We start from the raw sequence: 26,613 nt of genomic DNA, 5'->3' as shown, positions 1-26,613 counted from the left end.
CACCGACAAACCAACATACATATCCATTCCATTCGACCACGGCCAATCACACAAATTAAACAAATTTCGCTCTTCTGATAAATTTATAATAGCATTCAATTAATTAAGGTTTTTGGTTGAGGTAAAAAAGTCAGTGTCACGATCAGGATTCGAACCCTCGACCTTCGGCATGATACGCCGCTACTCTCCCACTTGAGCTATCGTGACTTCGATCCACTCGGGCATTAACTTCTCATGTCAACCCCACCTTTTGAATTTTCCCTCCTGTTTGCCATTTTTCACGATAGCTCAAGTGGTAGAGTAGCGGCGTATCAAGCCAAAGGTCGTGGGTTCGATTCCCGCTCGTGGCACTAACTTTTTTATCTCAAGTAAAAACCTTAATTAATTCAATGATATAATTGAAGTGAGTTTACATGTATCTATTCTGTAATTGACGCTGTGTTTATCTCTGTTGATGTAAACCATTTCTAAAAAGTTACTTTTATGTTTGTTATTCAGATATCGTGAGATGCGGTCTGGTGTGATGTAGGTTTCAGAAAAACATTTTCTTTATCGTGTCAACGTTTCGATCTTTTATTGAGATCATCTTCAGGGCTCAAAGTGTTTGTCTTCTGTGTAATTGTGCCATCCTTGCGTGTCGTGTTGAGAGTCCTCATAAACATAAAAGTAACTTTTTAGAAATGGTTTACATCAACAGAGAAAAACACAGTGTCAATTAGAGAATAGATACATGTAAACTCAGACAAATGATGATATAAAGCAAATTCAATATCTATAGCATACCTATAACACATAAAACATAATACAACATATAAAACAATCATTACGCTCCGCACATCAAACAATTCTACATAGTCTAAATCTTCAACAATTTATCTCTCCTTTCCCTAATATTCCATCTAAAGGCTAACCAGGCGACAACTTTTTTTCATTGTCGGTCCCTTTCACCTCAAAGAAGCCCACTCCACATAGAAAAATAAATTTCTATCCCTACTTCTTTCAAAAAACATTAATATCTCATTAACACTCTCAACACGACACACAGCAATGAGACATCTGCACAGAAAACACATACTTTGAGCGAGTACAAATACTTTAATTAAACCAAAAATTTATATATTTTGTACATCATAGTATAAATTTATAGTCATACCTTATAAGAATTTGTATAATAAACAATGTTTATAAATCTCAGGCTCTGAAAATGATTTCAATAAAGATCGAAACTTTGGCACGATAAAGAAAAAAATTTTTAAACCTACAACACACCAGACCGCATTTCCCGATCTCTAAATAATCATTATAAATTAATAATTGAACAATAATTGTTTTTCTTTTGTTATCATGTTATGCATGAAAGCTCGAATTGCCGGTATGTAGTGCTTTGAACCATTTTATATTGATGTTCATAATCTTTTTGTTTTCAGAGAGATGTGCTGAACCTTGAGCCGAGTAACGTGGTCAACTGTGTCTCCAAGGGTAAATCCGAGGTGAGTGAAAATCGCACTAGTTTATAAAACGGACTTCAGTCAGTCCGCTAATCTACTCAACTAGCCACTAGGCCAGCAGAGCCTTTTCGAATGTAAGGGTTTAGCCTAACCGACACCCCGTTCAGAACTTTAAAGCCCGAATGCTGAGAAATCAACATTCCTACTGCCGCCCTCCGTGTTGTCCTTTCCCGTTACTGATTACAAACTTTGCCTAATGCTGATCCTCTTTAGTAATTACCCTGCATGCAAATGAACCCTCAAATTTCGTTAGAGAAAATTAGATGATGAGTCCTGGGCCTCGATGCAACTTCCTTCCCCGCACGTTTTGCTAGCATTCGTAGTCAAGACGACTCAAATTTTTAAAGATTTGTCTGACGGACTAAGTCACATTGAAGGGCTGTAATCAATATAAAATATATTATAAAATGTTTTCAGTATGGTCATTGTTTTATAGAATAAAACTGTAATTGGTTCAATTCTAAATACATGTAGGTACAGTCTTCATGTTCATTGAATACACAGTAAATATGTCATATATGGGAGAACGTGAGGAGAAGAAAGAAAAAGTAAGTGAGAGAAAGAGAGCGAGAGAGAGAGCGAATGAGAGAGAGAGAGAGAGAGGGTGAGAGGGGGTGAGAAAGGTCTCTTTCTCTCTCTCTCTCTCTCTCTCTCTCTCTCTCTCTCTCTCTCTCTCTCTCTCTCTCTCTCTCTCTCTCTCTCTCTCTCTCTCTCTCTCTCTCTCAGCTATCTATCTAACAACCTATCTATTAATTTAACAATTTATCTATCTACCTTTCCATTTCTGTCACAGTTTCTCCTGAAATATATTGGAGCTTTTTATTCGAAAGAAAGTAACTAAATGTCGAATTTGGAAAGGAATACGATCCATTCTTCATCATACAGCACCTAAAGATGGTTTATTTATGAGTATTACACAAATGCTTAGCATTCAAATAACATGCGTTTTTAATTCAGAGTTTTCGTTAAACGAAATTAAATTTGTACAAGTCCGACTAACTTCAGTGGAAAGTAAACGTCTGTTAATAAATATGGAATACCGGGAGAGATTGTAAATTCCCCTTGCCCGTTTTTAAATATCGAGAAAATATATTGCATCTTCGTAATTATAAAATGCGAGCAATAACCATCTTTTATAATTAACTACCGAATTTAATTAAGTCCCAGAGACGGGCAAAAAGGAGGAGGGGATTTATACGCTAAATTGCTTCAAGGGCCGGGAAAGTGATATAAGGCTCTAATGTGAGCAGGTAGCAATAATGTGGAAGGGGCAGAGATTTTGTAGGGTGGGCGTTTAAGTCGTTGTAGTGAATAAGGTCGGTTGAGAGATATACTGTTGTGATATTGTATAGGCGGGCCACGTAGAGGAGGGCAGGAGGAACTAAATCAAACCAACGGGCTTGAAATAGAGGCAAAAACCCTACGGGCACTCCGCTCAAATAATATACACGGGAGGATGGCGATTTGTGCCTTCCCTACTCCCTCCATCACACACTTACCTCTTATTTATACCGGAAAACTGAAATACAAGGGTGACCCTATACGGCCTGGTATAAGTCCGTCCCTAGTTACTCTGCAGTAACTACCTCTTTTTCCAGTCAAACAGTTCCTTATTTTTTACCGATTTTTGTCGAACCTTAACAAAAAAAACCATTTATGTACGGCTATTTATAACTTTGGCCTTTTAAATACAAATCGACATTTGTTAGACGACGCATTCATAGTAGTTGGTACGACACAGGTAAAATTCAATCAATACTTCATACTTTGTGTGTTATTAATAGGTATAAGTTTATAAAAAGTTAAAATAACTTATTGATTTTAGTTTCATCTTTACTATTAACCTGTCTCGTTGTTCTGACTCACACTGTTCACTTTTGCCCTTTTCTTTTTCTTGCTGTTTACAATTTTTCTCTTATCTTTACACTATCTCTCTCTCCTCGCTTTCTTTCTTACTTTCTTTATCCCTCTCGCTCTCTCTTTCTCTTTTCCTTTCTTTCTTACACTGTTTATCCGTCTATCTCTCTTTCTTTCTTGCTTTATCTATATATCTCTTTCTATTTTTCTCTCACTCTCTCTCTCTCTCTCTGTCTCTCTTTCGCTTTCTCTTTTTCCCACTCTGCCCATTTCTCAATCTCTAGCTAACTATGTCTATCCATCTATCGAACTCTTTTCTCTCTACCTATCTTTTATTAGTTAATTGAACATTCTTATAACTAATACATTGAAGGTAAAAAGAAAATTTATTCAATCCTCTTCATATCCTTATCTGTGCACATTCCTTCATGAGTTTTCTTCCCGATATTATTTAACAGGTATCTTCCGAAGAATTTCATGTTTAATCCATACGAAATGTCCAACCAGACTAAGTAAATTGTCTCCCAACCATATGCAGGATTTTCCACACCGAGAGTATTCTAGTCTGTATTAGCCTATATTTATGTAGATTCTTTAAAGTATAAACGTTTCGGAGTACTAGATCGATAATTGTTGTTTGGTTCGGTTTGAAATATTTATAAAGGGAGGTTGTCTTTTACAAACAAATAAACAAGGAAAAGTAGATTCGAATCTGATAAATAGCTTAATTCAAATTCGTTTTGGAGGGAAGTTCGGAATGTTCCGATTAAAAAAAATTATTTACAATCAAGTCCCTAAAATGGGGGTTGTAATGAGTTCAAGCCAAAGTGAAAGCGGAAGAACAAACAAATAAAAAACCAAGGACAGATATCTGCTGAAGGGCGTTGTGTTTACTGAAGGGCTCAGCCAGTTGGTAACTTCTTATTAATGATTTATGCCCTCGAGGGGTGGTGGGTTGGGCCCTGAATGCGACTCCAGATTATGGGCTTATTTATGTACCCAGGGAGGACACCTCTTAAATATATGGCCGTATTAAAGCCCCGTGCCGAGTACTAACCGTTTCAATATTCTGGATAGATAGCGAGACTCTGGGCTCTGGTGCTACTGCTTAATTTCCCAGCCCGTTAGACAGTGTAATTGAAATGGCTGTAACCCGCTCACCTGAAACTCTCCTCCCCGCTGATATCGACACCACCCCTAATATATTCTCGTTCGACAACCCTATCTTTTTATCGCCCCATTAACGCCTCTGAGCTTTTTTACTTTATTTATTAGTACAGTTTCCTTTTATATCTTTCGGATTTAAACGATTCCTATAAGATAACTAGGTGTTTCTGAATTTCCTTTCCTAGAGGGATTGTAGTATAATAGCAAATTTCAAGATACCTTACGTTTTGGACAGCTCAGGTTTGTACAGTACAACATATAAGATTAGGTTTAGTAATCACTGACCGAAAAGTAATGGTCATTTGGAGATTGTGAGATGTGTGTGAACATATAAGGGCATGCAAGACTGTATCAGAAAACCTCCCAACATATTTTTCTCAGCAACCATTTAATCAATTCGAATGACATTTTATATTCGTATGTGTGCACGAATGTGACGAGCAGTTACGGCTAACCAAGATTCCCTGAAGTCAGTATTTTTAATTTGTCAGAATTTGAAGTTAAGAAAAAACTATTTTTAATAACTTCACTAGTTTTCGTGGTCCGCTTGACCAAGTAATATCTTTCAATTAATTAATCTGTACTTAAGGTATTGGTTGAGATGAAAAGTCAGTGCCACAAGCGGGATTCGAACCCACGACCTTCGGCTAAATACGCCGCTGCCCTACCACTTGAGCTATCGTGACCTCGATCCACTCGGACACTACCTTCCCATCTCAACCTCACCTCTCGAATTTTCCCTTATTTTTGCCATTTTTCAAATGTCGTGTAGTCTATTTGATTCTCGGCGACAAATTAAATGGCCACGGAGAGCTTTAGTGAAGATGTACTTCATTTAACTTATTAAATTGACTAGTTTTCGTGCCACACTAGACGGAATGCGACGGAATTTTCCTTCATATTTGCTACTTCGAAACGCGTCCGTTTTAAAGAACGGATGGCCGGAAAAGAATTGATTTGGACTTTGTTTAATGATTACGCGAATAGTCGCCATCTTAAATAAATAATAATCATTTGCATAGAACTGTACAGCAAATGAACTAGTTTTGTAAATCGCAAAATCATCTCTCTCTCTCTCTCTCTCTCTCTCTCTCTCTCTCTCTCTCTCTCTTTCTCTCTCACTTTGTTTTTTCGTATATAAGTTACGGAAAAAATATTACCTTGAATATAACAGGTATAATATACCCCTTTACTTATAAGCCAGTTTAGTTCAATTACATTTTAACATTTATGTTTACTTAGAATTTAAAGACGTGATAATGGTTGATTGCACGAAATAAGCCTTGCGAACTTAATTGCTTTTTTACGGGGTTGGCGTGATCAAATGGACCGCCCAAAAATGAAATTTCACCGTTATATTGACAAGCAAATATTACACTTTTATGATTAATGCAACGAAAATAGAAACAATAAAAAGGTAACAAGGTGATAAATTGAGTTGCGACGTAGTCAATTGTGCTGAGTGAAATTTGTCTTGTAATATTTCTATGTTTTACAATTTTTTATGTGGGAAAAATCCTTAATATAATTTGACTTTTTAATTATATTATATTATAGTCATATAAATCTGGAAATATTTAAATTTTAAATATAATTTGTGAGTGTTAAACAACGCGATTTAATTTTGAATAATAACAATCAGTAGAATTACAATTAAATTCATGTGGAAAAATTTCTTAATATATGTTCACTTTTTATTTATATTCTATTATAGCGATATAAATCTGGAAATATTTAATTTTTAAATAAAATTTGTGAATGTTAACAGATACGTTTTAATTTCTAATAATGATAATAATAATAACCAGTAGAATTGAAGAACAACCTAAACTCTAATAATTATTTAATAGCCTGATTATATTATTAATCATTGATTCTGTCCTGTCCTTTCAAAGGGTCGTCTTATGCACTTGGATAATTACAACTGATAGCACAAGGGTCAGCAGGGAAAACAGAAAGGAGAGCATCTTGTCGTTACTTATTAACTAATAGAGTTGGTCAGTCCACTTGTTTCTAGCCGTCCCAAGTCATTAAAATTGCACCCTACGATGGTTGTGGATATGTTTAAAGTAATCCGCCCTTTGACCGTCAGTCCTTTGAACCTTCAAACGCCTCTAAGTGCTTCGACCCCGCGCTTAACTACGTTAACTCCCCGTGGCTTTTACCAGTTTCGCTATTATAGAGACGACCACCTATTTGGAAGAGACGCTCACCTGTATTATTCAACATCTGAAATTGTTTGAAAATGTCTTGGGGTTTTAAAAAATGAAAAGATTTATCACTTCTGTAATGTTTCCTGATTTTTCTTCAACAGACCTACAAAATTTTCACGAACTGCTTTCCTTAATGTGAGAACTTTTTTATTTTTATTTTTTCAAATCACAATATTACAAGAAAACTCATAGAACAGTAAAAGAGGCCTTTCACTGCTTATATCCCTGAGGTCGTCGTACCTCTTCAGATTACGCTAAATGTTTGTTCCAGCGTTTCGGCATTCTGAAACCAGCATCATAGGATTAGACTATTATGAGTAGCTTTTTGACTGCGTGATGAGAAGGTGAATAATTTGTAATTCCAGCGGCAATTTTGGGTGATAATATCTAGAAAATAATTTAGCTATTCATTTACAAATATTCTTCCACATTCGAAATTTTAATTATATATTAAATATTTTTATTGATAGGAACTGGTCTAACGGTCAATAAATAATGAATTTTTCAATGCCTAATGTTGGGCATTATTCGAAACGATGATTATGAACGTCAATCGTTTGCAAGATGTAAACGGAACGGGGCTAATGACGCATATTTGTCCTTCCTCATAAATGTTATGCTTATGTATTGTCCGTTCCCCCATGAATCACCGTGGTGAACTTATGGTGAACACGCACTTTGTCAACCGGTAGGCAGGCACACGAGCGACCGTACAATAGACATTGGGTTACAGGACAAAGGCGCATGGTCGCCGAACACAATTAAACAACAATCCTTTTATCATTTTAAGCATTTTAGCGTTGTAAAATTAAAAGCGTGAGAAAAAGGTTTTCGCGGTTTTGAATTGCGGCTTAATAAATGTGACTAACCTGGTTTTCCAATTCGACTGGAAAAAAACATTATTTGTAAATATCCTTACAATACATTGTGGTGCAAAAGCCCTCAGATGACAAAAGCCGTTGTATTATTTTGATAAATTTAATAATTTTCTGATTTTATGGACTTTTTATGGTTTTTCAGACTTTCATTTGCTTTTTTATTCACATTTAACTAAACCGGAGTTACATATGTATAACCATAAAAGATTCCAGTATATGGTCAACTTAAATACCTACTGATCTTCATGATTATGGTCAATGTTTATCCAATATTCATGAATCCAATACCTAACTATTTCAAATCGATTAATAAGGTTAGAGTAAAAAGGAACTTTTTACGACCGTACGCACCATTAGGACCTTGATGCAATTCCAAACTGCTCTGGACTTTATTGCCGATGAAGCAGTTATTTTTAGTGCCGCCGGGCTGTCCGAGTGATACAGCCCAAAATTTATATGAATTCTTGTTTTTGGTTTATTTCCATAAATGCTAGTTCGGCTAAGTCTTGAAGCCATCTGTAAGTATATCAGTAAAATACAGTCGACATTAACTGGGATACTTGGGATGCATCGGGTATTTCAATTTGATATTACACATCAAATTTGCATTTTGGTGTCATTGCGTCAACAGGTATCCCTCGAACCTTGTCTGCCTGAAGTTCCTCCGGAATCTTTCATTATTCCTTTTGATGAGAATAACTATTGGAATAGCAATTAATAATATTATTTCATTATACAATACCTACATACAATACCTGCCATATTTAGATCATTATAATCTTTGAAATTATTTTCTCTTTCGGTATGATATGTTCTCATTCATGCAATAAAAATTATATATACAATTTTTTTAGATAATATAAGAAAAAAAATTGCATAGTATATCAATGAAAAACTGTACGTAGGTTGGTGTCATGAAATTGCCTGAACGATGGCAGTATGGCACACCAGTGAAAAAATACAATTTATCAAAGATCAATTACCGGAGTAATTATACTGAAATTAGTTAGTCAAATTATTTATGTAAATATTTAGGCGTGAGGTTAAAACAGTAGATAAAGAGAAAACGAAAAAGAGAGAGAGAGAGAGGAAGAGGAAGAGAGACGGAAATAATGAAAGAGGGTGAAAGGGATACATGTATATATATGAAAGAGAGAGAGAGAAAGAGAGAGAGAAAGAGAGAGAGAGAGAGAGAGACAGAGACAGAGACAGAAAGAGAGAGAGAGAGAGAGAGACAGAGACAGAAAGAGAAAGAGAAAGGCCAACAGACAATTATACAAGGTGTCCCGTGAACACACGTCAATACTACAGGAAGTTATCCTAAATGCCAAATTGGAAAAAATTCCCTATTGTCCAGCGTTTTGTTCTTATGTTAACATTGGTACCAAAAAGTGTTTTTTGTTTTCTTACATTATTTAATTGAAGTTTCAAAACCTTAGTGGATAATTTAATCCGTTTGTAGCAAAAAAAAATTGTAGCAGTTAAACGTTAAACATTGATGATAACTGACCTTGGAGAAATTAAGTACCTGTTTTTACAACGCATTTATAGGGGTAAATTTTCGGTACGTGTCACATCTGTCAGTATTTAAGAAACCAATAAAATCTTACTCAAAGTTTAAACAAGAACTTTGGAAACTCGTGAAAATTGAATAATAAAATGGAACATCCGATTTGGTATTTTCTTTACTTAATGTAACAACAATAAATTAATTAATTTCTTAGGGTTTTTAAAGCGTTTTACATTGTTTCAATCAAATGTAGAATAGGATAAACATTGTATGAAATACATACAGAATTAAGTTATTAAGTTATTGTGCAAGGTTGAAGTAACCTCAAGGTAAAATATCTGGAATAAAATTGAGGATCAGACTTCAGACGAGAGACTTTTCAGTTCAACTTGAAATGTAGAACCTCCAGAGCCTAACCTTTGACTTGAAAGCCTCCTTAAGTATTTACGTCTATTCATGTCAATTCTTTGCAAATTTCTTTTCTTTTTTTTTAATGGTGGACACAAAGATAGTTAGATATGGTGATTCAAAGCCACAAAAAGAATTAAGATTATAGCTTTACTTTTTTGATTCCAATCCAGAAATAATTATTAAATAATAGTTATTCAGAAATCGTGAGATGCGGTCTGGTGTAATGTAGGTTTTAGAAAAACATTTTCTTTATCGTGCCAATGTTTCGATCTTTATTGAGATCATCTTCAGGGCTCAAAGTGTTTGTCTTCTGTGTAATTGTGCCATTCTTGCATGTCGTGTTGAGAGTGCCTTCCATAAAAAGCCTTGAGGCACTCTCAACACGACACGCAAGAATGGCACAATTACACAGAAGACAAACACTTTGAGCCCTGAAGATGATCTCAATAAAGATCGAAACGTTGGCACGATAAAGAAAATGTTTTTCTGAAACCTACATGACACCAGATCGCATCTCACGATTTCTGAATAATTATCGATAACGGTCACTAATCACCGCACACATTAAATAATAGGTAGATGAGATGAAATGTACTTCAGTGATTTTATAACATGAATTTATTTCAACTTTGTTGTCGAAAAGTTGGATTATTTGTATTGGTTGTAATCACAAAATAAGCATACCATATTAATCTGTTTTAATATTTGCATTTCTATCATTGTTGAAATTCAAATTCGTAGTTTGGGGCTGAGAGGACCGCATTTGGAGATGAAGGCTATCCTCTTGATAGGATCGACTCTCAAGGCTATTTGCATTTCGTAGCTAAATGTTCCCCGAGCCCTAACCGTCCACCGGCATCCAGGTGGACTCGGCTATGGAAATGGCTTCAGGAGTAATTACTGAGCAAGGCTGTTCCTAATGGGCCTAGGAGATGACACATTAACCTAAACGATCTTTGTATTAGAGGGCGTGTTTTGCATCTACCCTCGCCTGCATTTTATTGCAGAGAGCCCTTCTTACATCTCTATCCCTCCCTCTCTCCCTTTCTTTTTCTCATTCTCGGACGACACCTGGCCATTAGGTTGCTTGAAATATACAACTCGTCCTATTTTGCGTTTATTATTTACAACACTGGTAGATATATGTGCGTCTCTTTTCTCTCCCTTTTATAGTCATCATCTCACAATTTCAGGAAACAGTTGTGAATTTTTGAAAAAGTGTTTGAAACTGAGTTTCATTTTTAACAACACCCAATAAACCAGGTACACTGTGGTCAAACATACTTTTTGTTGGGGGGAGGGGACTTTCTAAATTATTGAAAGGACAAATCTCCTTACCCGGTGCGATAGATGCCGGTTTATAGCCGATCTAATGGGTTTCCCACTTCTATAATCGGTTGAAAGGATGAGGATGATCTAGGAGGTAGTGGAGAAAATATATAATTAATTAAAATGAAAATTAATAAATAGGTGTTAATGAAATTAATATTGAAAATGACAAACAATTTATTAATCCTTTTGGAAATTATCTGAAGCAATGTAATATTATCGTTTGACGTGAGAGTACAAAGTAAATGAAATAAAATTAACATGCAATATCTTCTGCCGAATAAAACACTCAAATTAAAATAACAAATTGGTTATAATCAAACAAAATAATAAGTAAATTATAATAAATTAAAATCTAACTTGTAAATCAAAATATTGTAATCGATTGATTAACAAAAGTTGACCACGCAAAAATACCGGATCCGGATAATCTTAGATCAAATTTGAATTTATTCCATTTTATCGAATATGAACAGAAATTAACAAAAATAAGTGTTAACTATTAAAATTTTGTAACAAAACTAAACAAAATAATCTAAAATAAGGGGGTGAATAATAAGAAATTAATAATTGTTCCTTAAATTATCCCCTGCGAACATTTGAGGTGAAAGGAAAAAAAATTATTAAGCAAGCTTGCATGCAAAATTATAACGAAAAACTAAATATAGATTTTGAATTAAGATGTCGATGAATGGTGGGTTCACGTTGATGGATCGATGGACGAAGGAGATTCGAAGTCCCTGCGGTGAAATTCCAGATGTCCTGTAAGCAAAGATCGAACGAAGTTCCTGCATCTGTTGGTCTAACAGCGAAATTTTCTGCCAGTGATTCTCACTATTTTGGCTGATTCGAGAACAGGCGATACCAATTACTCGGTACGATGATTTCCCCGAGTATCGACAAAGTTCTCCCCTTTTTCCGAAGACAAACGAACGAAAAAACGATGAAAAAGGGTGAATACGAAAAAACAAAAATGGAGTCGAATTGGTCAAAGCCTGAGAACCAAATGATCTTCCCGCCAAGCGGAGTGTTATTGTTGTTCGAAGGCGGATTATTTCGGCCAACAACTGGTACATTTAAGCGTTATCTATTTCTCTCTATGCCCAACGATAAATTTAAATTCATTAACAAAAACTTATTTTACATATTTTAAAAAAGGTTTAAAATAAATTGAAATGGGAAAAGGGGAATGAAAGGAAAAATTATAAAGGAAACATTTTCTTGAAAGTTTAGTACCTTTAAATATTAAGAAAAATGCACGAGCTCAAACACTTTTAAATGGTTTTAAAGAAAAATCGGAGCTGGAAATTTCAATGTCCCCTTTTGTTTGCACATCTATATGCCGTACATATATACACAGTTGTGTTTGTCTTGAAACAACGTCGACAGGAAGCGGGCATACCTGGAGGATTGTGTAAATAAAACGATGTGGGCAAGATAGCATTGTATAAAAAGGGCCTGTTTGAAGAAGCCTCCTCTGACCATGGTGGCTGTATTAAATTACAAAGTGTATCAAAAATATTAACAAGTCAAATTTTTACTTTTAATTTAAATTCACAATGCTCGACCACAAGACTGGACCTATTTTTCATAATCGATTTGTCAATTAATCCCTCAATGGAATCCTTATAACGTAATTGGTAGGAAAAACGTGGGAAAACCTAATGAAATATGAGGTTTTTAATTTTTTTATTTAGACAAGGACAGAAAATGGTTACGTATGCTTCGGGCAAAATACCTACGAAAATACGTACCTTATTCATCTCTAAATTTCGTAATAATACAATCAAATCTAAAATAAACTGAAGGGTTTCAGCTTTCCCTATTTCTTTTAAAATATTATCAGTTGAACTTTTTAAACTGCACACTTATAACAAAGTTACCTCAGAAATAAGATTTAAAAAAGTATTAGAAATGTTTACTATTATGTTAGTAGTTTACTCGAAGTCTTCATAGTACGTTTATATAATGTTATAAATATACTTCTAATGTAATAAATATCGATCCTTTTCCTTCATTTGTTACCGGTCATTATCTCACAAATTTCGATGGTGCTATTTTAAAGATACGTTATCGCCTGTATTTTCTTAATGAATTTTTGGAACATTAATTTAGGGGTATTCACGATCTTCGCGTTAACTCAGTTAGGTCCTGTTAGATCGTGAAAAATGATGACGTAGACTTGTTAGAATCGGCTAGTTAACATTGCTCGATTTAACAGGCCAGGGCCAATGTCGACATTGCTATCCGTTAGGGCGTAGGTAACCAACATGGCAGCCGTGAATTTAACAGCGGTTTTTTTTGTTTACACGTATTTTTATTCTCAAATACGCATTAATTAAATCAGACGAGTACATTTCTTTTGTTAATTTCTGACCCATCCTTATATTCTCATTCATAATAGATGCATCCCCTACCCTATAAAGTTGTAGGCTGATAGACCTACAAGGATACAAGTTAGGTATGTCGGCACGAATTGAAGCGTGTCGTTTGTTAGTACTTTTCGAGTGCATGATAGCATTTTGAATAAAAGAGTTGATTAATTTTCATTTTTTACTAACTTCTGGCATCTTACAATTTAACACAAAACAAACAATAATAGGACTGTTATAACTTTATTTTTCGTTCTACCAGTCGCCACGCGCAGCATTGCGGAAAAATTAACGTTTAACATGATATGAAAAGAAGGGGACATTCACGATCTTACTGGACATTTCTCTATTCGAGTTAATACAAGTTAACATGTTACAAACATCGTGTATTATAAAAATATTTCTAACATCGATAAGACTTTGTCTTTTTATTAATTTATGGCTGTTATAAGAAAAACCACATGGAAATGTCTTTCTTATAAAAAGCATAAAAAAATACTTACCTCTTAAATTAATATCAAGAGAAACAATTTAAAATGTATTGCTGATGGGAAAAAATCTAATTGTTTATGGGATAATGCATAACAGTGAACAAATGGCTTTACACAAGTTTTTGAATAAAAGAGGGGAAAAAAGTTTGCGGCATAAGGCTATGTTTAAGGGCTGGTACATGATAACGCGGAGGAGGCATAAAGAGGGATACAGGAGTCACACGCCCTCATTTACATAATGGTAGCAATTATCCCTCCTATCTTTCGTTCCCGGATAAAAATAGCGGCCCCACCGAAGCCGAGTCTTCCTGAGTCCATCGTCCTTTAGATCCCGCTAATTGGGCGACGAATGAAAAAGCTAATCCGAAAGAACTGGTTATGACACGGTTCAACCCTTTGAGCCGTTTACAGTTTTCAATTAAAGCCCATTCCATCCCTTAGGGGCCTACAGAAAACCAAAGCGGAACGTGGCGATGACCGGGGAAAATAAAGAGGACACACAAAAAAATTCATATGCTGCATTCGGTCTCCTGAAACATAAAATTAAAACTCTTCCGAAGTATTCGTTTCGAAAGTACTCAGCGTGGAAAGGTTTTGGTTGAAAGGAGACATTGCGCCTTTTATATATTTTCAAACTAATTTTGAACTGCTTAACGGAAGTATCAATAAATAATCAAGACTTTGTTCGAAATCATGCACTATAATGTAGTATTGATTAGTCACACATCTCATATATTTGTCTATTTAAATTAAAACATCCATTTCATAAATATCTAGCATCAATTTACAAATAACGTGTAAAAGCAATGTTCCACAAATCTGCCTACTGTAAAAATATATAGTTTGGTCGTTTCTGATCGTTTTGGTCTGGATCTTTGCTGTTTTTGATTGTCTGTAGTGTTTCCCAACATCGTCAGTACTGTGTAGACGATGTGAATACGCAAAAATATTTACCTAGATGTACTTACTGGACTCGTGACCTATCTGATATATCCATATAACAAAAATGCATGTTATTCTAATAGCCTAACGAAGATGTTTACAATTATTCTGTTTAGACATACCTTTCCCAAGTGTGTAATTCATGTTTGGATGGCTAGGCTATTTATTAGTAAAAAACAAGTATGGCTGGTAATGTCTGTGATAATATGACACCTAATATAGATTATATGAATGTACGAGCAAAAACATATCCTAAAACAAAGCCTAAATAGAGCATCAAAAAGAAGCTGAACACATTTTTAAACTTAATTTTGATAATTATTTAGAGATGCGGTCTGGTCTGTCGTGATGTTTCGAACTTTATTGAGATCATCTTCAGGGCCTGAGATTTATAAGTTGTTTAAATTACACAAATGCATATAAAGTATGAATATGAATTTAAACAAGGATGTACACAATATAGAAATTTTAGTTTTAAACAAAGTATTTGTACTCACTCAAAGTGTGTGTTTTCTGTGTGGATGTGTAATTGCTGTGTGTCATGTTGAAAATGTTAATGCGATATTGATGTGTTTTGTTTACATATGATTGATTTTGAGGTGTGAGGAAGGAAGGAGGTTTGGAAATTCATTTTTCTATACCTTGTACTCTTCTTTGAGGTTTTAATTTTGATATTTTTATGTTTACGTTAATGTTCCAATGTTTCTCAAATCGTCCGTATGGAAAATTAAATACGCCTGGTAATCAACAAAGTGAATTTTAAGGGGATTACTTCGTAAATACGTTAGGGTTTGCACGTGACATCCCCGTTTGCTTATGCACTGTGATGAAGGGGTTTCCTTTATGAGTCATGCACGCGCCTAACGGGTTCCAAAACGTAAAGTGGATCGGTCTGACGGAAATTGTAAACTGGGCGAGATGCAGCCGACAATTTCACCAGCCCCCATATAATAATATGGGCGATTTTCGGCTGGAGAATTTCTGCGAATCGCGAGTCGCATTGTCTTAATATGAATTGGTAGAAGGGGCCTTTTATCACCGCATAGGGCCTGGCAGTTTGCGGCTGAAACAGCTCTAGACTGCATGCGCGACAATAGGAATGTTAAATTTAACCGCTCACCAGGTCGAATATCATCAGATGATCACTCATTAATACTTGCGAATTTATCTGTTGGCTTATACTTAATTTGAAATAGGCACAATTACTCTTTAGTGCTGTGAACAGAGCATCTATCATTTCACTGACAAACGTGATAAGGCTAACAAACTTATCTTTCACCTGATTACGTTATAATTAATGAGCACTTAAACGGAAGGCGTTTAACTCAATATTCATACAATTATCACACATTTAACAGTGTTAAAATATACAAAGGGTTTACCATAAACCCGGAAAACATTAATAATTAATCAATAAAATTGTACATGTAACATCATAATGTTAATTGCTATGTTGGTCATTGTTTCGATAAAATTTACGTACATTAAATATTTTAGTTGAATTGCCCGTAACGGAAAATATTCTATTGAATTCTATGTTAAAAATTAAAATTGTTTTTCTTTTGTTTTTCGACTAAATAAACAAGAAGTTCTCCTTCATTACTGCTTATAAACTGAAAAGAAAATACACATAAACATAAAATTTTATAATCGAGAAATTAAGTTGTTTAAATCGTAAGAAATCACGATTACCAAACCTTACATAACTATCCTGGTTGAATAATTGTCCATGTGAATTATTTAAAAAAAAAATACAAAGAAACCATAGTTTACAAACACAATATTAGTGCATCAACAGTGCAATATTTTAAAATAATAATTATTAAACTTGTCATTTAATTTTTATAAGACATGGAATGAATCGTAAAAGGGAATAAAAATTGCTTTTATTAATCATAAGCTTTTAAATAAATGCGACAAGAAGACACTTTAGAAAAACGAAACCCGTGTGAAAATAGACATACAGACACCTAAATTTTGCCCTAGGAGGTGTAGAGACACGAATTGTTTATACTACACGTATAACCACTGAAAATACTTTAAATGAAAATAAAATAAAAACATACAAGTAGAAAACTTAAAATAATAAATTTAATATAGTACAAAGGTATCGGAAATTCCTCCCAAATACAGCTTTTTCTGTCACTAGCTTACCAACAAAAACACAAGAGTACGCGAACCCCCAAGCTGTTTTAAAACACTATTACATTAGTTCCTTTTTCAATGAAAGTACATAAAAATTAAGAAAATCGAATATTCTTGACATTCTCAAAGGGATGTTAATGAACGGAATGGTACGTTTTTTGATTGCTGAAAAGACTTTAAAGACGTTCATTAAATCATTTAAAATGATCCAGGTACCGTTTGAAAACTATTTCAGCGTTTAGAAAAGCCTGAAAGCTCACAAAATATACTTAGAAGTATTATAAAAATAATAAAAGAAGTTCTAAAAGACACTATACTTGATTTTCACTAAACGTAGCATAAATCTGGAATACAACTGGAAGGTCTTAAGGGTAGAATTTAGAGTTGTAATTTCGTTTAGCTTACAGAACAAAAATAGCGAGGGGGATGGAACGAAATTAATTAAAAATCAACTCCCTCAAGCCATAAATTTACCTAGGGCTTTCTGTTCAACCCTGGCAACCCCGACCTGCACCCAACACATCAAAAATTGCGCCGCCCTATTACGCTCCCTCGTTTCGTTCCGGCACATTTCACTGTAAAATTGGTTACTTCCCTTTAAAGTATTAAAACCGCACAGTCACTCTTAGACATTTCCTAGTTTATACATTTCCATTAATCCTACCTTATAAAAATTGCAGGGAAACATTTGTAGGGAAGGTATCCTCATGGGTTGAAAAGGGCAAATTGTTCTGGCTGGAGGGGCTTTGCCGAATTGAACCAAACTTGGTCTGACACCTAGCCCTCCTTCGAGACCTTCCGACATCCAACAACCAACATTATCCATTATCTTTATGAGAAAATCATTTCTCTTCTTCTACTCCACTCCTTTTTTATCTACTATGCGGCTTGTCTTGCTGAAACCTTTTCATTTCACGTGTAACTAATTTAGTCGAATGAGAAAGGCAACAACTATAACCAGTGGCAACTTACATCAATCCGCTTGAAAGCCAATATTATTTCAGATTTGAAAACCAGTAATAAACAACTAGCTAACTTAATTGGTTATAATAAAACACACTTTTAACAAACCACTGTCCACCCTTGTTTTCAATATTAGAAGATCGGTTTATCTCTTTTCCTGTTTTAACACCCAAAAATTATCGTTTAACATTTATATCTTGTTAGAACAGTGATAAAATGCCTTTATTGCATTCTTATAATACATTTTGCTATATTATTTAGTATATATATATTATTGTATTCTTAAATCATTATAAACCAAATAAGATTGTATAAAATCTTTATACCAGGTCTTGGTTGAGATAAAAAAGTTAGCGTCACGAGCGGGATTCGAACCCATGACCTTCGGCTAAATACGCCGCTGCTCTACTACTTGAGCTCTCGAGACTTCGATCCACTCGGACACCAACTTCCCACCTCAACCAAACCTTTCCAATTTTCCCTCCTTTTTTTATCTCAACCAATACCTTACATAAAGATTAATTAATGGAAAGATCTTATTTGGTCAATTGGTCCACGAAATCTAATGAATAATACGAAATGTTGATAACTGATTGTAATTATAAACAGATATCAGTATTGTACTGCACTAGTCCTAGTAAGTTGTAAGTACCATTCCAGAGAATTAAGGCAGCATTAACTTATTAAAAGCCAGTTGAAATTACAGAGTTTCCATTATTCTCCGCGACTATAGAGGTTTATTAATGCAACAGAGCTCACCGGAGGGACAGTGAGTTATATCCAGGGAATTAAACTTTTAACGTCCGTCGGTTGAGATTGAAGAGGGAAGAGTTTGAGGGATTTTTGACGTGGACGAATTAAGAGTTTGAGCCTGGAAGGGAAAGTTTCGGCCACTTTGAGATGATCAATTAATTAACTCTCAAGTTTCAGTTCTTTGAGTCAATCCGCCCTTTGTCGACTATGCTAATACCATCCTTTAGAAATTCACGGGGAATCGAGGCTACCAGAAATACTTTGCTGCGCAGTTAAATTATCCCTAAAAGACAGTATTCCATTTCGGTTAATAGTTTGTGAAATCAATCTTTATAAAAAAATTTTGCTAAAATTTACTGAACTCAAACTGTTATTATTAGTAGAATGAAAATTATTTATGAAAACGAACTTTTTTTCTCGGGAATAGCAAAATTCAAAAGTGTATAATTTAATGAAACGTGTGTAATTTTACCTAATGTAATTAGTCACAATTTACAGAAAACGACGAATTTTCAACAGTTGAGAAAAGGTCCTAGGTCCACACCTTTGATAGAGTATCAGACTCTTGAGATTAAAAGACCCAGAGGTCCTAGGTTCGATTCCTATCCCTGCCCCAGGAATTTCTGACCCCTCCTCCAAAAATTATGTTCATCAGCTGGCTGGCTGTACGCAGTACGCTGGCTTTTATGTATATATATGTATAAACAACATTATTAAAAACTGAAGTAACCAATAAACCTTAACTACAAAGGTAAAGTTCCTTTTACCATAGAAAAAATGTATAAAAAGTAAAGTAATTCCCTGGCATTCAAGGCTTAACATTCAACTATATGTTAGGCGTCGCGCAAGAGAGGTCATACAAATTTAAATTACGTTTTTTATATTATCCTGAATTTAAATTCCAAAGGCAATACCCGGATTCGAACCCAGAACCGAAAACGTGGCAATACGAGCCGGACCGCGATCCCCATAAAAAGTGTGATTTGAGTTGAAATGTTTCTTTTACAAAATAAAATTAATAATAATAACTCCATGGTTTAGTAAATTGTGAAATTGCCGTTAAAAGGTCAGCGGGGTGAGGAGCCTGCAGTTCGGTCGTTTTGGGTCATTTTGGTCTGCCATTCCTCGCCAGTATGGTCTAACAGCCGCGATTCATCTTCTCGCCATCTTCAGTATTGGTTCCGAGTTATTTCTGCTTACTCGGAGTATATCCAAAGAAAATATTTACAGACCCATCGCGTCTGACAGACCAAACAAGCGAGGATGGAACTAAAAAACTTAGAAATGGTTTAACTAACCAATACACAGAGCAGATAATAAATTCTCAGCAATTATGTGTTACTTATTTAAAGCAATTTTCTTAAAATTTAGATTTTTTCATAGGAAAAAGTTGAAAAGGCTTGGAAAAGTCCGCAATTTGTTCTTATTTATCTTTTAATTGATTTTTTTATTACATTTATTCATTGTTTAAAACGAAAAATATTGTATTAGGTGAATAATTAATAATTTATAATTTATAATTGAGTCATTTGGAGAAGTTTTCCAGTGACAACACCCTATCTATCATATCTACATATAATCACTGTTCTGAAATATTTCCAACCCTCTTCCTTGGTTGTATAACATCGTAAAATAACTAATAGACATGTTTTCCATCTATTCTGTTAGTTTAAAATATTGATTTATTCATATAATAACCTAAAGAAGCATTTCCTTACTTAAACCCCACCCCAACTAGGTAAGGTGTTTACATCGCCGTCGAAAGATAATGGGCAAAAGTGCCTTTGAAAATTATGGAGGAAATGTTAGTGAGAGTTGTTCAAGAAAGAAAATATCACACTCATACATCAAAAGTAACGTTCCTTTTAGGTTTGGGGAAAGGTACCGTGGCGAGATATTTAGTTTACACACAGTTTTATTACCACGGTCATATAACTGTCATGTTCATAGTTAAATTGATACAGGATGATAAATCTTACTGCATAGTCAATTTACGTCTCGGAATTTTCATTGTGTCTATCACGTATTTCATAAATTCATTGTTTTTAAAGTTAGCCATGAAAAAATGTATTAAATCGGTTTAGTGTTATGTCAAGTTAAGAGACATATCGACTAGCAAACTAAATAAAACAGTGACTACAGCCAGATAGGAAACGATCAAACTGCGTTCCGTTATGACTCCACTGATTTTAATGAGAAATCTTATAATCTATAGACAATTGAATAGCGTCTGGAAAAAAAGTTTGTTCAAAACGATGATTGCGGTTAAAGCCCACCGTGTATACACTTGCTGAAATGAGATTAGATGTAAACAGTGTTGTGATCACGAACTGTTGAAAGTGAGCCAGAGTTGTGCCTGTTTTATAATTACCAGGCTCACGTGCAGCGATATGATCATAACAGAGGGTCCAAACACCAATCACAAAGCAGTATTTCTTATAAAACTTTCATATCATTTTTCTTTCTTTGTCTCTTATCAAAACATAAATGAAGTATATTGGCTCTCAACGAGTATGTTGCTTTTTTCACCCTTGAAAACTTGTTTTAAATATGAAAATTTATTTATAAAAAAATTAATGGTTAATTTGAATTATGTGTGCGATATTTTCTTTTAAATGCAAATGTTTGTGACATCATGTGAATATTTCACGCTAATATTTTTGTTGTCCAGGAGGGAACACGAGAGCCCACTTAGGACGGTGGTAAATCCCTTTATAATAGTAACTCTGTCAAAAAGCCGGCAACTCGGGAAGATAGTGAAGAGTATTTTCCCCTTGGAAAAAAAATAGAGAAAAATGTGCGGAATGAAAGCGGATTTAGCAACGGTTAGGAAAAAATATCTCCCGTACTGGTATGGAGTGAGTGGCCCGGAGGACAAGGGGGTGTGCCCGGTAAATACAGTGAACGGTGAAAAGGGGGTGCAGGGTTGGCATAAATAGAAACTCCGGGACACGAGGGCACCCCCTAAGCATTTGGCATGAGGCCATGCCACCCCCGCAGGTTTTACCTGTACCGGGCCAGATGAGAGGAGACGACATTTCACTGCCCTCCTGCTCCCGACACACAATTGTTGGAAAAGTCTACTGACAATTGCAACAATTTGCCAACGAGAGAATGCCGATTTCCAATCGCCCAATAGAGTGACTTATTTTGTAATTGCTCTTTAACTATTTCTGTGCATTGTACCGATAAGAAAAGAATTTTAATTTAAAAATCAGTTCTCTTTATCACATGTAATAAAGTATTAATATTGTTTTAATAGATACAGAGGTACGATGGTTTAAGGGGAAAAATGTATTTTCTCTCTAACGTTCGGATATTATTTGAACGTTGTTGGATGTACATTTCTGATTATTAAATTCAGTTTTCTTTTGCACCTATAATTTAATTTAAGGCTTTAATTTAAGCATCGCAAAAGTAGATTAGCGCATAACGTTATTTATTAAAAAATGAATTTAATCCATGTTAGAAATTGTAGATTTTAAAAAAGTAATAAATAAAATGAATTAATACATACAATGCAAGAAAATTTTAGATTAAAAAAAATTAATTTATAAAAGAAATTTTTTTATAAAAGATTTTAATCTAAAATTTGTTTTTATAAGTTAACATTTTTTTACACACCAGACCGCATTTTTTTTTTTTTTTTGCGCGAAAGAAGTTATTTGGTCAATCGGACCACAAAATATAATGGGTTATTTCCTTTTATTTGTCAGTAAGAATATTTTTAAAGAAATAGAAAAAGAAGGCTTAAAAGGAAAATGTATTTTATCTCTAGCTTTCGTCATTATTTGGCCAACGTTGGAGCTATCTGATGATGAATTTGTACGTTTTCTTAAAAGTTTGAATATATCATTAAATAATTCAAGTTTACTTGTAAAATCGAATGATATTGTACACCTAAAAACAAAAACAGGTTAAAGAATAATTTTAAGAATAGCTATTAATTTTTACGGTAATTTCATCTAGGATTGCTATAAATAGAAAAGGAGTAGATTTCCAATAAAACGTTGTTTCGGGAGATTCTTTAGCTTTTTTTTACTTGAAGGGAACACGTTTAAAAGCGAAGGAAATAATCGTTTAAACCAACAGCTTACAAAAGGAGAAAAAGCCCCGAGTAAAGGGGGGAATATGATTGTGTTGGAAGTCGTGGTGTTTCAAGAGGTGGTGTTCTAAAGGATTAAGATCCTGGAGAAAGGGGCGAAGACTTGGTCGGATGCTGCCATGAATAGCGCCGGAAGCCCAGGGATGGGGGATAAGGATTCAATGCCTCCCTGAGTTACTGGTTCACAGCTTCCGGTCACTCCAGGATCCCCTCAGTCGAAAGTCGCCACACAAATTCTCTTCTATCTCTGTAAACACAGTTGACAAATGTTTTGCTAACGTCCCCCCCCCCATAATACAAAAAACGTGGACAATAAGAATTCTTTTATACTGAAAACAATATTCGTTAAGATTTATTCTTTATTTTATTGATATCATATTTTGAGAAGTAGTCAAAATTTATTAAAGTTTATATCGGTAATGGAAGACTTGAAAAAAGAGATATTTCATGCTGATTCATCATGTATGGATATCGGTTATGCAATGAAATATCTCATAACATTCTGCCGACTAAAATTGCGTGGGGTAAAAATCACTACTTAATCTGGACAGGTTACGACCCACAGCGTAGGATTGACTTGGAGCCAATAAAGCCCTCGGTCGGTGCAATTCTTATGGAGCCGAAGGGCAGTTGGCAGTGTCCGCTGGCGCCTTGCCACCCTCTCTCATATCCATATCTGATATTCTCAGGCCATCTCCAACCCCATATTTAGAAGGATATGAACCTCCCTCGGAATGACCCTCGTCCATTATGTTTAATGAAAACCAAAAGGGTCCATTTATTGTTTTGTTTGCTTTCGAAGGCCATTTGTTAACTTTTTTGGTCAGTTTTTAATTCTACATTAACAGTAAATCACTGGTTTCTTGTTATGGTCAGCTAGAGCTTTTAAATTTAAATTATACACACTGCAGTCTATAGATTATTCTGTTTCTTTCTTATTTTACTCTCTCTCTCTCTCTTTCTCTCACACACACACACACACACACACACACACACACACACACACACACACACACACACACCGAAATTCTGCATTCTAATCATAATTCTATTCAGGCACCCTGACACTTCCAACAAACAAACACTTTGAAACCAAAACTATTAAAAAACTTGGAGGACAAGATTGAAAGACACAAAATGCACACAGTGTACATTTATACTAAAAAACAGTAATGTCCTCCATTGTACGTCAGACGTCCTTAGACACTTTACCAAAATTGCCTACTACATCACTAATGTCACTATACAAAATTCAATATTTGTTTTACCAACGAACTGATACAACTCGCATCCAAAAGTTTCACACTAAGCTCTCGATCTATTGCCAAAAGGCCATCTCTAAATTTTTTTCACTCCGAAAAATTGCTTGGTTGCTTTAAAGTGACTGGTTTCAATTAGCGTATGTCCTCCGGGGACATTGCTAGCCATAGTATCAGTGTTGGGACTGGGAGAAAAAAACATATACACAAATGTTTGTAATATGTATTTTGATTTTTACAGACTAGGAATATTATTTTTAAAAAATATGTAGCATCGATTTCTATGAAGAAATAATAAAAATGAACGAATACGTACGTATCTTCTCATACCACGTAATATGAATATTTTCATTTTCTCTTTGGTATGTAGGACTCCCTTTTCGATCTCTGTTTCCAGTCGAATTGAGACCAAATATTTCCCTCCCCTTTACTCCGGCATTCATAGATGAAACGGCGCCTGGATTTTGATTATTAGGATGGATAGGAACTGTGTGACTAATACCACTATGGGTGGGTCGCCTCTTGTCACAAGTCAGACGTGAAATACAGAATGACTCGTATCCCGCAAAACAGTTTTACCCAACCTTCAGATTGCCTTTGGAGGCCATCTAGGAAATAAGAGGCCAAGGGGATCAAATTGAATTATCCGCCAATGATGCGAAGGGGAAGTAGGGCTATTACATTATGGAGGAGTGATACCTTGACCCTCCGATACCACTAGTTCTAATTTCCTTTAATGTACTTTCTCTTAGTCATCGACCGTTTACGGATTTCATACCGCAATCCTACCCCAAACTAAACCCCTGGGTTTTCTGATATCTAATTAGTTTTCTTAGCCATCATCATAAACTCCGATCTTTCATAACTCTGGGCGCATAGTTCGAGAATTAATGTCATGAAGCCAGACATCTTCTGTATGTAATGTAATTAATCGACATAATTTTCTCTAGAGAAATTCTGCCGATACAGCTGATTAGTTAGAATAACTACAAGAACAGGGCTTTTCAACAATAAAGGTCATCCTTATAAAGTTGTAATATTTCAGGAAAATATACCAACTTAATTTATTTTTAAGTGGAATTTTCAATGTTATACTTTCGTAACCAATATGACGAAAGTCTGAATAAAATGATTTAACTACCATTACAAGAAAACCTTCATTTTGGTAGTATCAGATCATCTTGCTCTGCTCAGGTAGTTGCAACATTTCCAGTACACTATTGGCACACAGACTAATCACTAGAAATGGTAAAAATAATCAAACGAAATTGAAAGTCAATTAACTTAAAAGCATTAAGCTCTCAATATAAATAGTATCACCCTCGAATACTACCCAATTTCCCCTTGAGTATTGCCAATTATTTTATTGGAATATCCCTGCCTGACCATAAGGTTTGAATAAGGTGATTTAAAAATGACCAACTCAACAGATTTTTGTCGAAATAAAAACACTGGTTCACTTACACGCTGGTTATGTTATTGAAGTACAAGATTAAATATATACTAAAATAACATAGCGAATAAAGTGTGGTGATTAGTGATCATTAGCCATTGATTATTTAGGATCGTGAGGTGCGGTCTGGTGTGACATAGGTTTTAGAAAAACATTTTCTTTGTCATGCAACGTTTCGATCTTTATTGAGATCATCTTCATATAAATCCCAGACCCTGAAGATGACCTCAATAAAGATCGAAACGTTGGCATGATAAAGAAAATGTTTTTCTAAAACCTACACCAGACCGCAGCTCACGATCTCCAAATAATCATAGCAAATAAATTGTTTAATATTGGTTATTTTTTAACCTGTTTATTAATAATTATTCTGTTTTTATTTTACAGGCGTTTGACTGCCGGAACCATATTAGAGTAATCCAGTCCATTGGCGATGGGGAGAGACTTTACGTCTGCGGAACCAATGCTCACAACCCTAAGGATTGGGTTATTTATGTAAGTATTCTTTTGATTTTTACAAAGAATAAAAGAAGGATCCATAACAAAACCACTCAGGTACATCACTAAACGCACTAAACGGTTTGCCCTATCTGATTATATTTTGCCTTTTTCCATTCGGCTTTGTCGACAACGGCGATAACAATGAAACAAACTCTTTTTCCCCCGAGTAAGACTGCAGTTCTCCTTGGGAATTGCCAATTATTTTTAGGAGAATTTCACTCCTGCCCGTTGCCATATGTTTCGGGTAAATGGTACGGAAGAAATCTAAATAAGAGCTGATCCTACATAAAATTTCATGTCCCCTGAGCATTGACTGCAGAGGTAGAGGCAATTTGTAGAAGTAACTTGCCGGTAACCGTTCCACGGCGTATCCTGGGACGTTTTAACAATGCGGCATTACCGTTTCCTTTTAGGATCGTTTCGACTCGAAAGAAACAAAGGTGAGATGTTTGTAAGACGATGTTTCTTTAAATATTGTTGTTATTTATTTATTTTTGCAATTCAAACGTTACACGAGATAAATTTTTTTTATTCCACCACGATTTTACCATATTGGCTTCTTCAAAGATCAAACAGTAGAGTTTTTTTACACATGTCAGTTTTATCTCCGTCCTTAATATTTCAGCCCTTCGTCAAAGTCCTGATCCGTCGGTTTCCCATTACGGAAGTAACAAAACTCTCTCGTTTAATTTTTCTCTTCCGTCTCTTTTTTTGAAAAATTAACGAGTCCGGTTTTATTTTTACAATAAAATCCTA

The 26,613-nt window shown here is 34.9% G+C and overlaps 1 protein-coding gene across 3 annotated transcripts in view; it reads left to right on the top strand.

Moving 5' to 3' along the window:
* The window catches only part of LOC106672544 (semaphorin-2A), a 702,354-nt gene that overhangs the window by 645,765 nt on the left and 29,976 nt on the right, over positions 1-26,613 (top strand). For all 3 annotated transcript variants that reach the window (XM_014404069.2, XM_014404068.2, XM_024226294.1), the window contains 2 exons: positions 1,428-1,490; positions 25,744-25,851. In XM_014404069.2, coding sequence (XP_014259555.1) covers positions 1,428-1,490; positions 25,744-25,851 — 171 coding nt within the window. The remainder of the gene's footprint in view (positions 1-1,427; positions 1,491-25,743; positions 25,852-26,613) is intronic.

Source organism: Cimex lectularius, unplaced genomic scaffold, assembly GCF_000648675.2.
Source record: "Cimex lectularius strain Harlan isolate CLEC.00 unplaced genomic scaffold, Clec_2.1 scaffold48, whole genome shotgun sequence".
Taxonomy (NCBI): domain Eukaryota; kingdom Metazoa; phylum Arthropoda; class Insecta; order Hemiptera; family Cimicidae; genus Cimex; species Cimex lectularius.
This window is presented reverse-complemented; position numbering and strand designations above follow the sequence as displayed.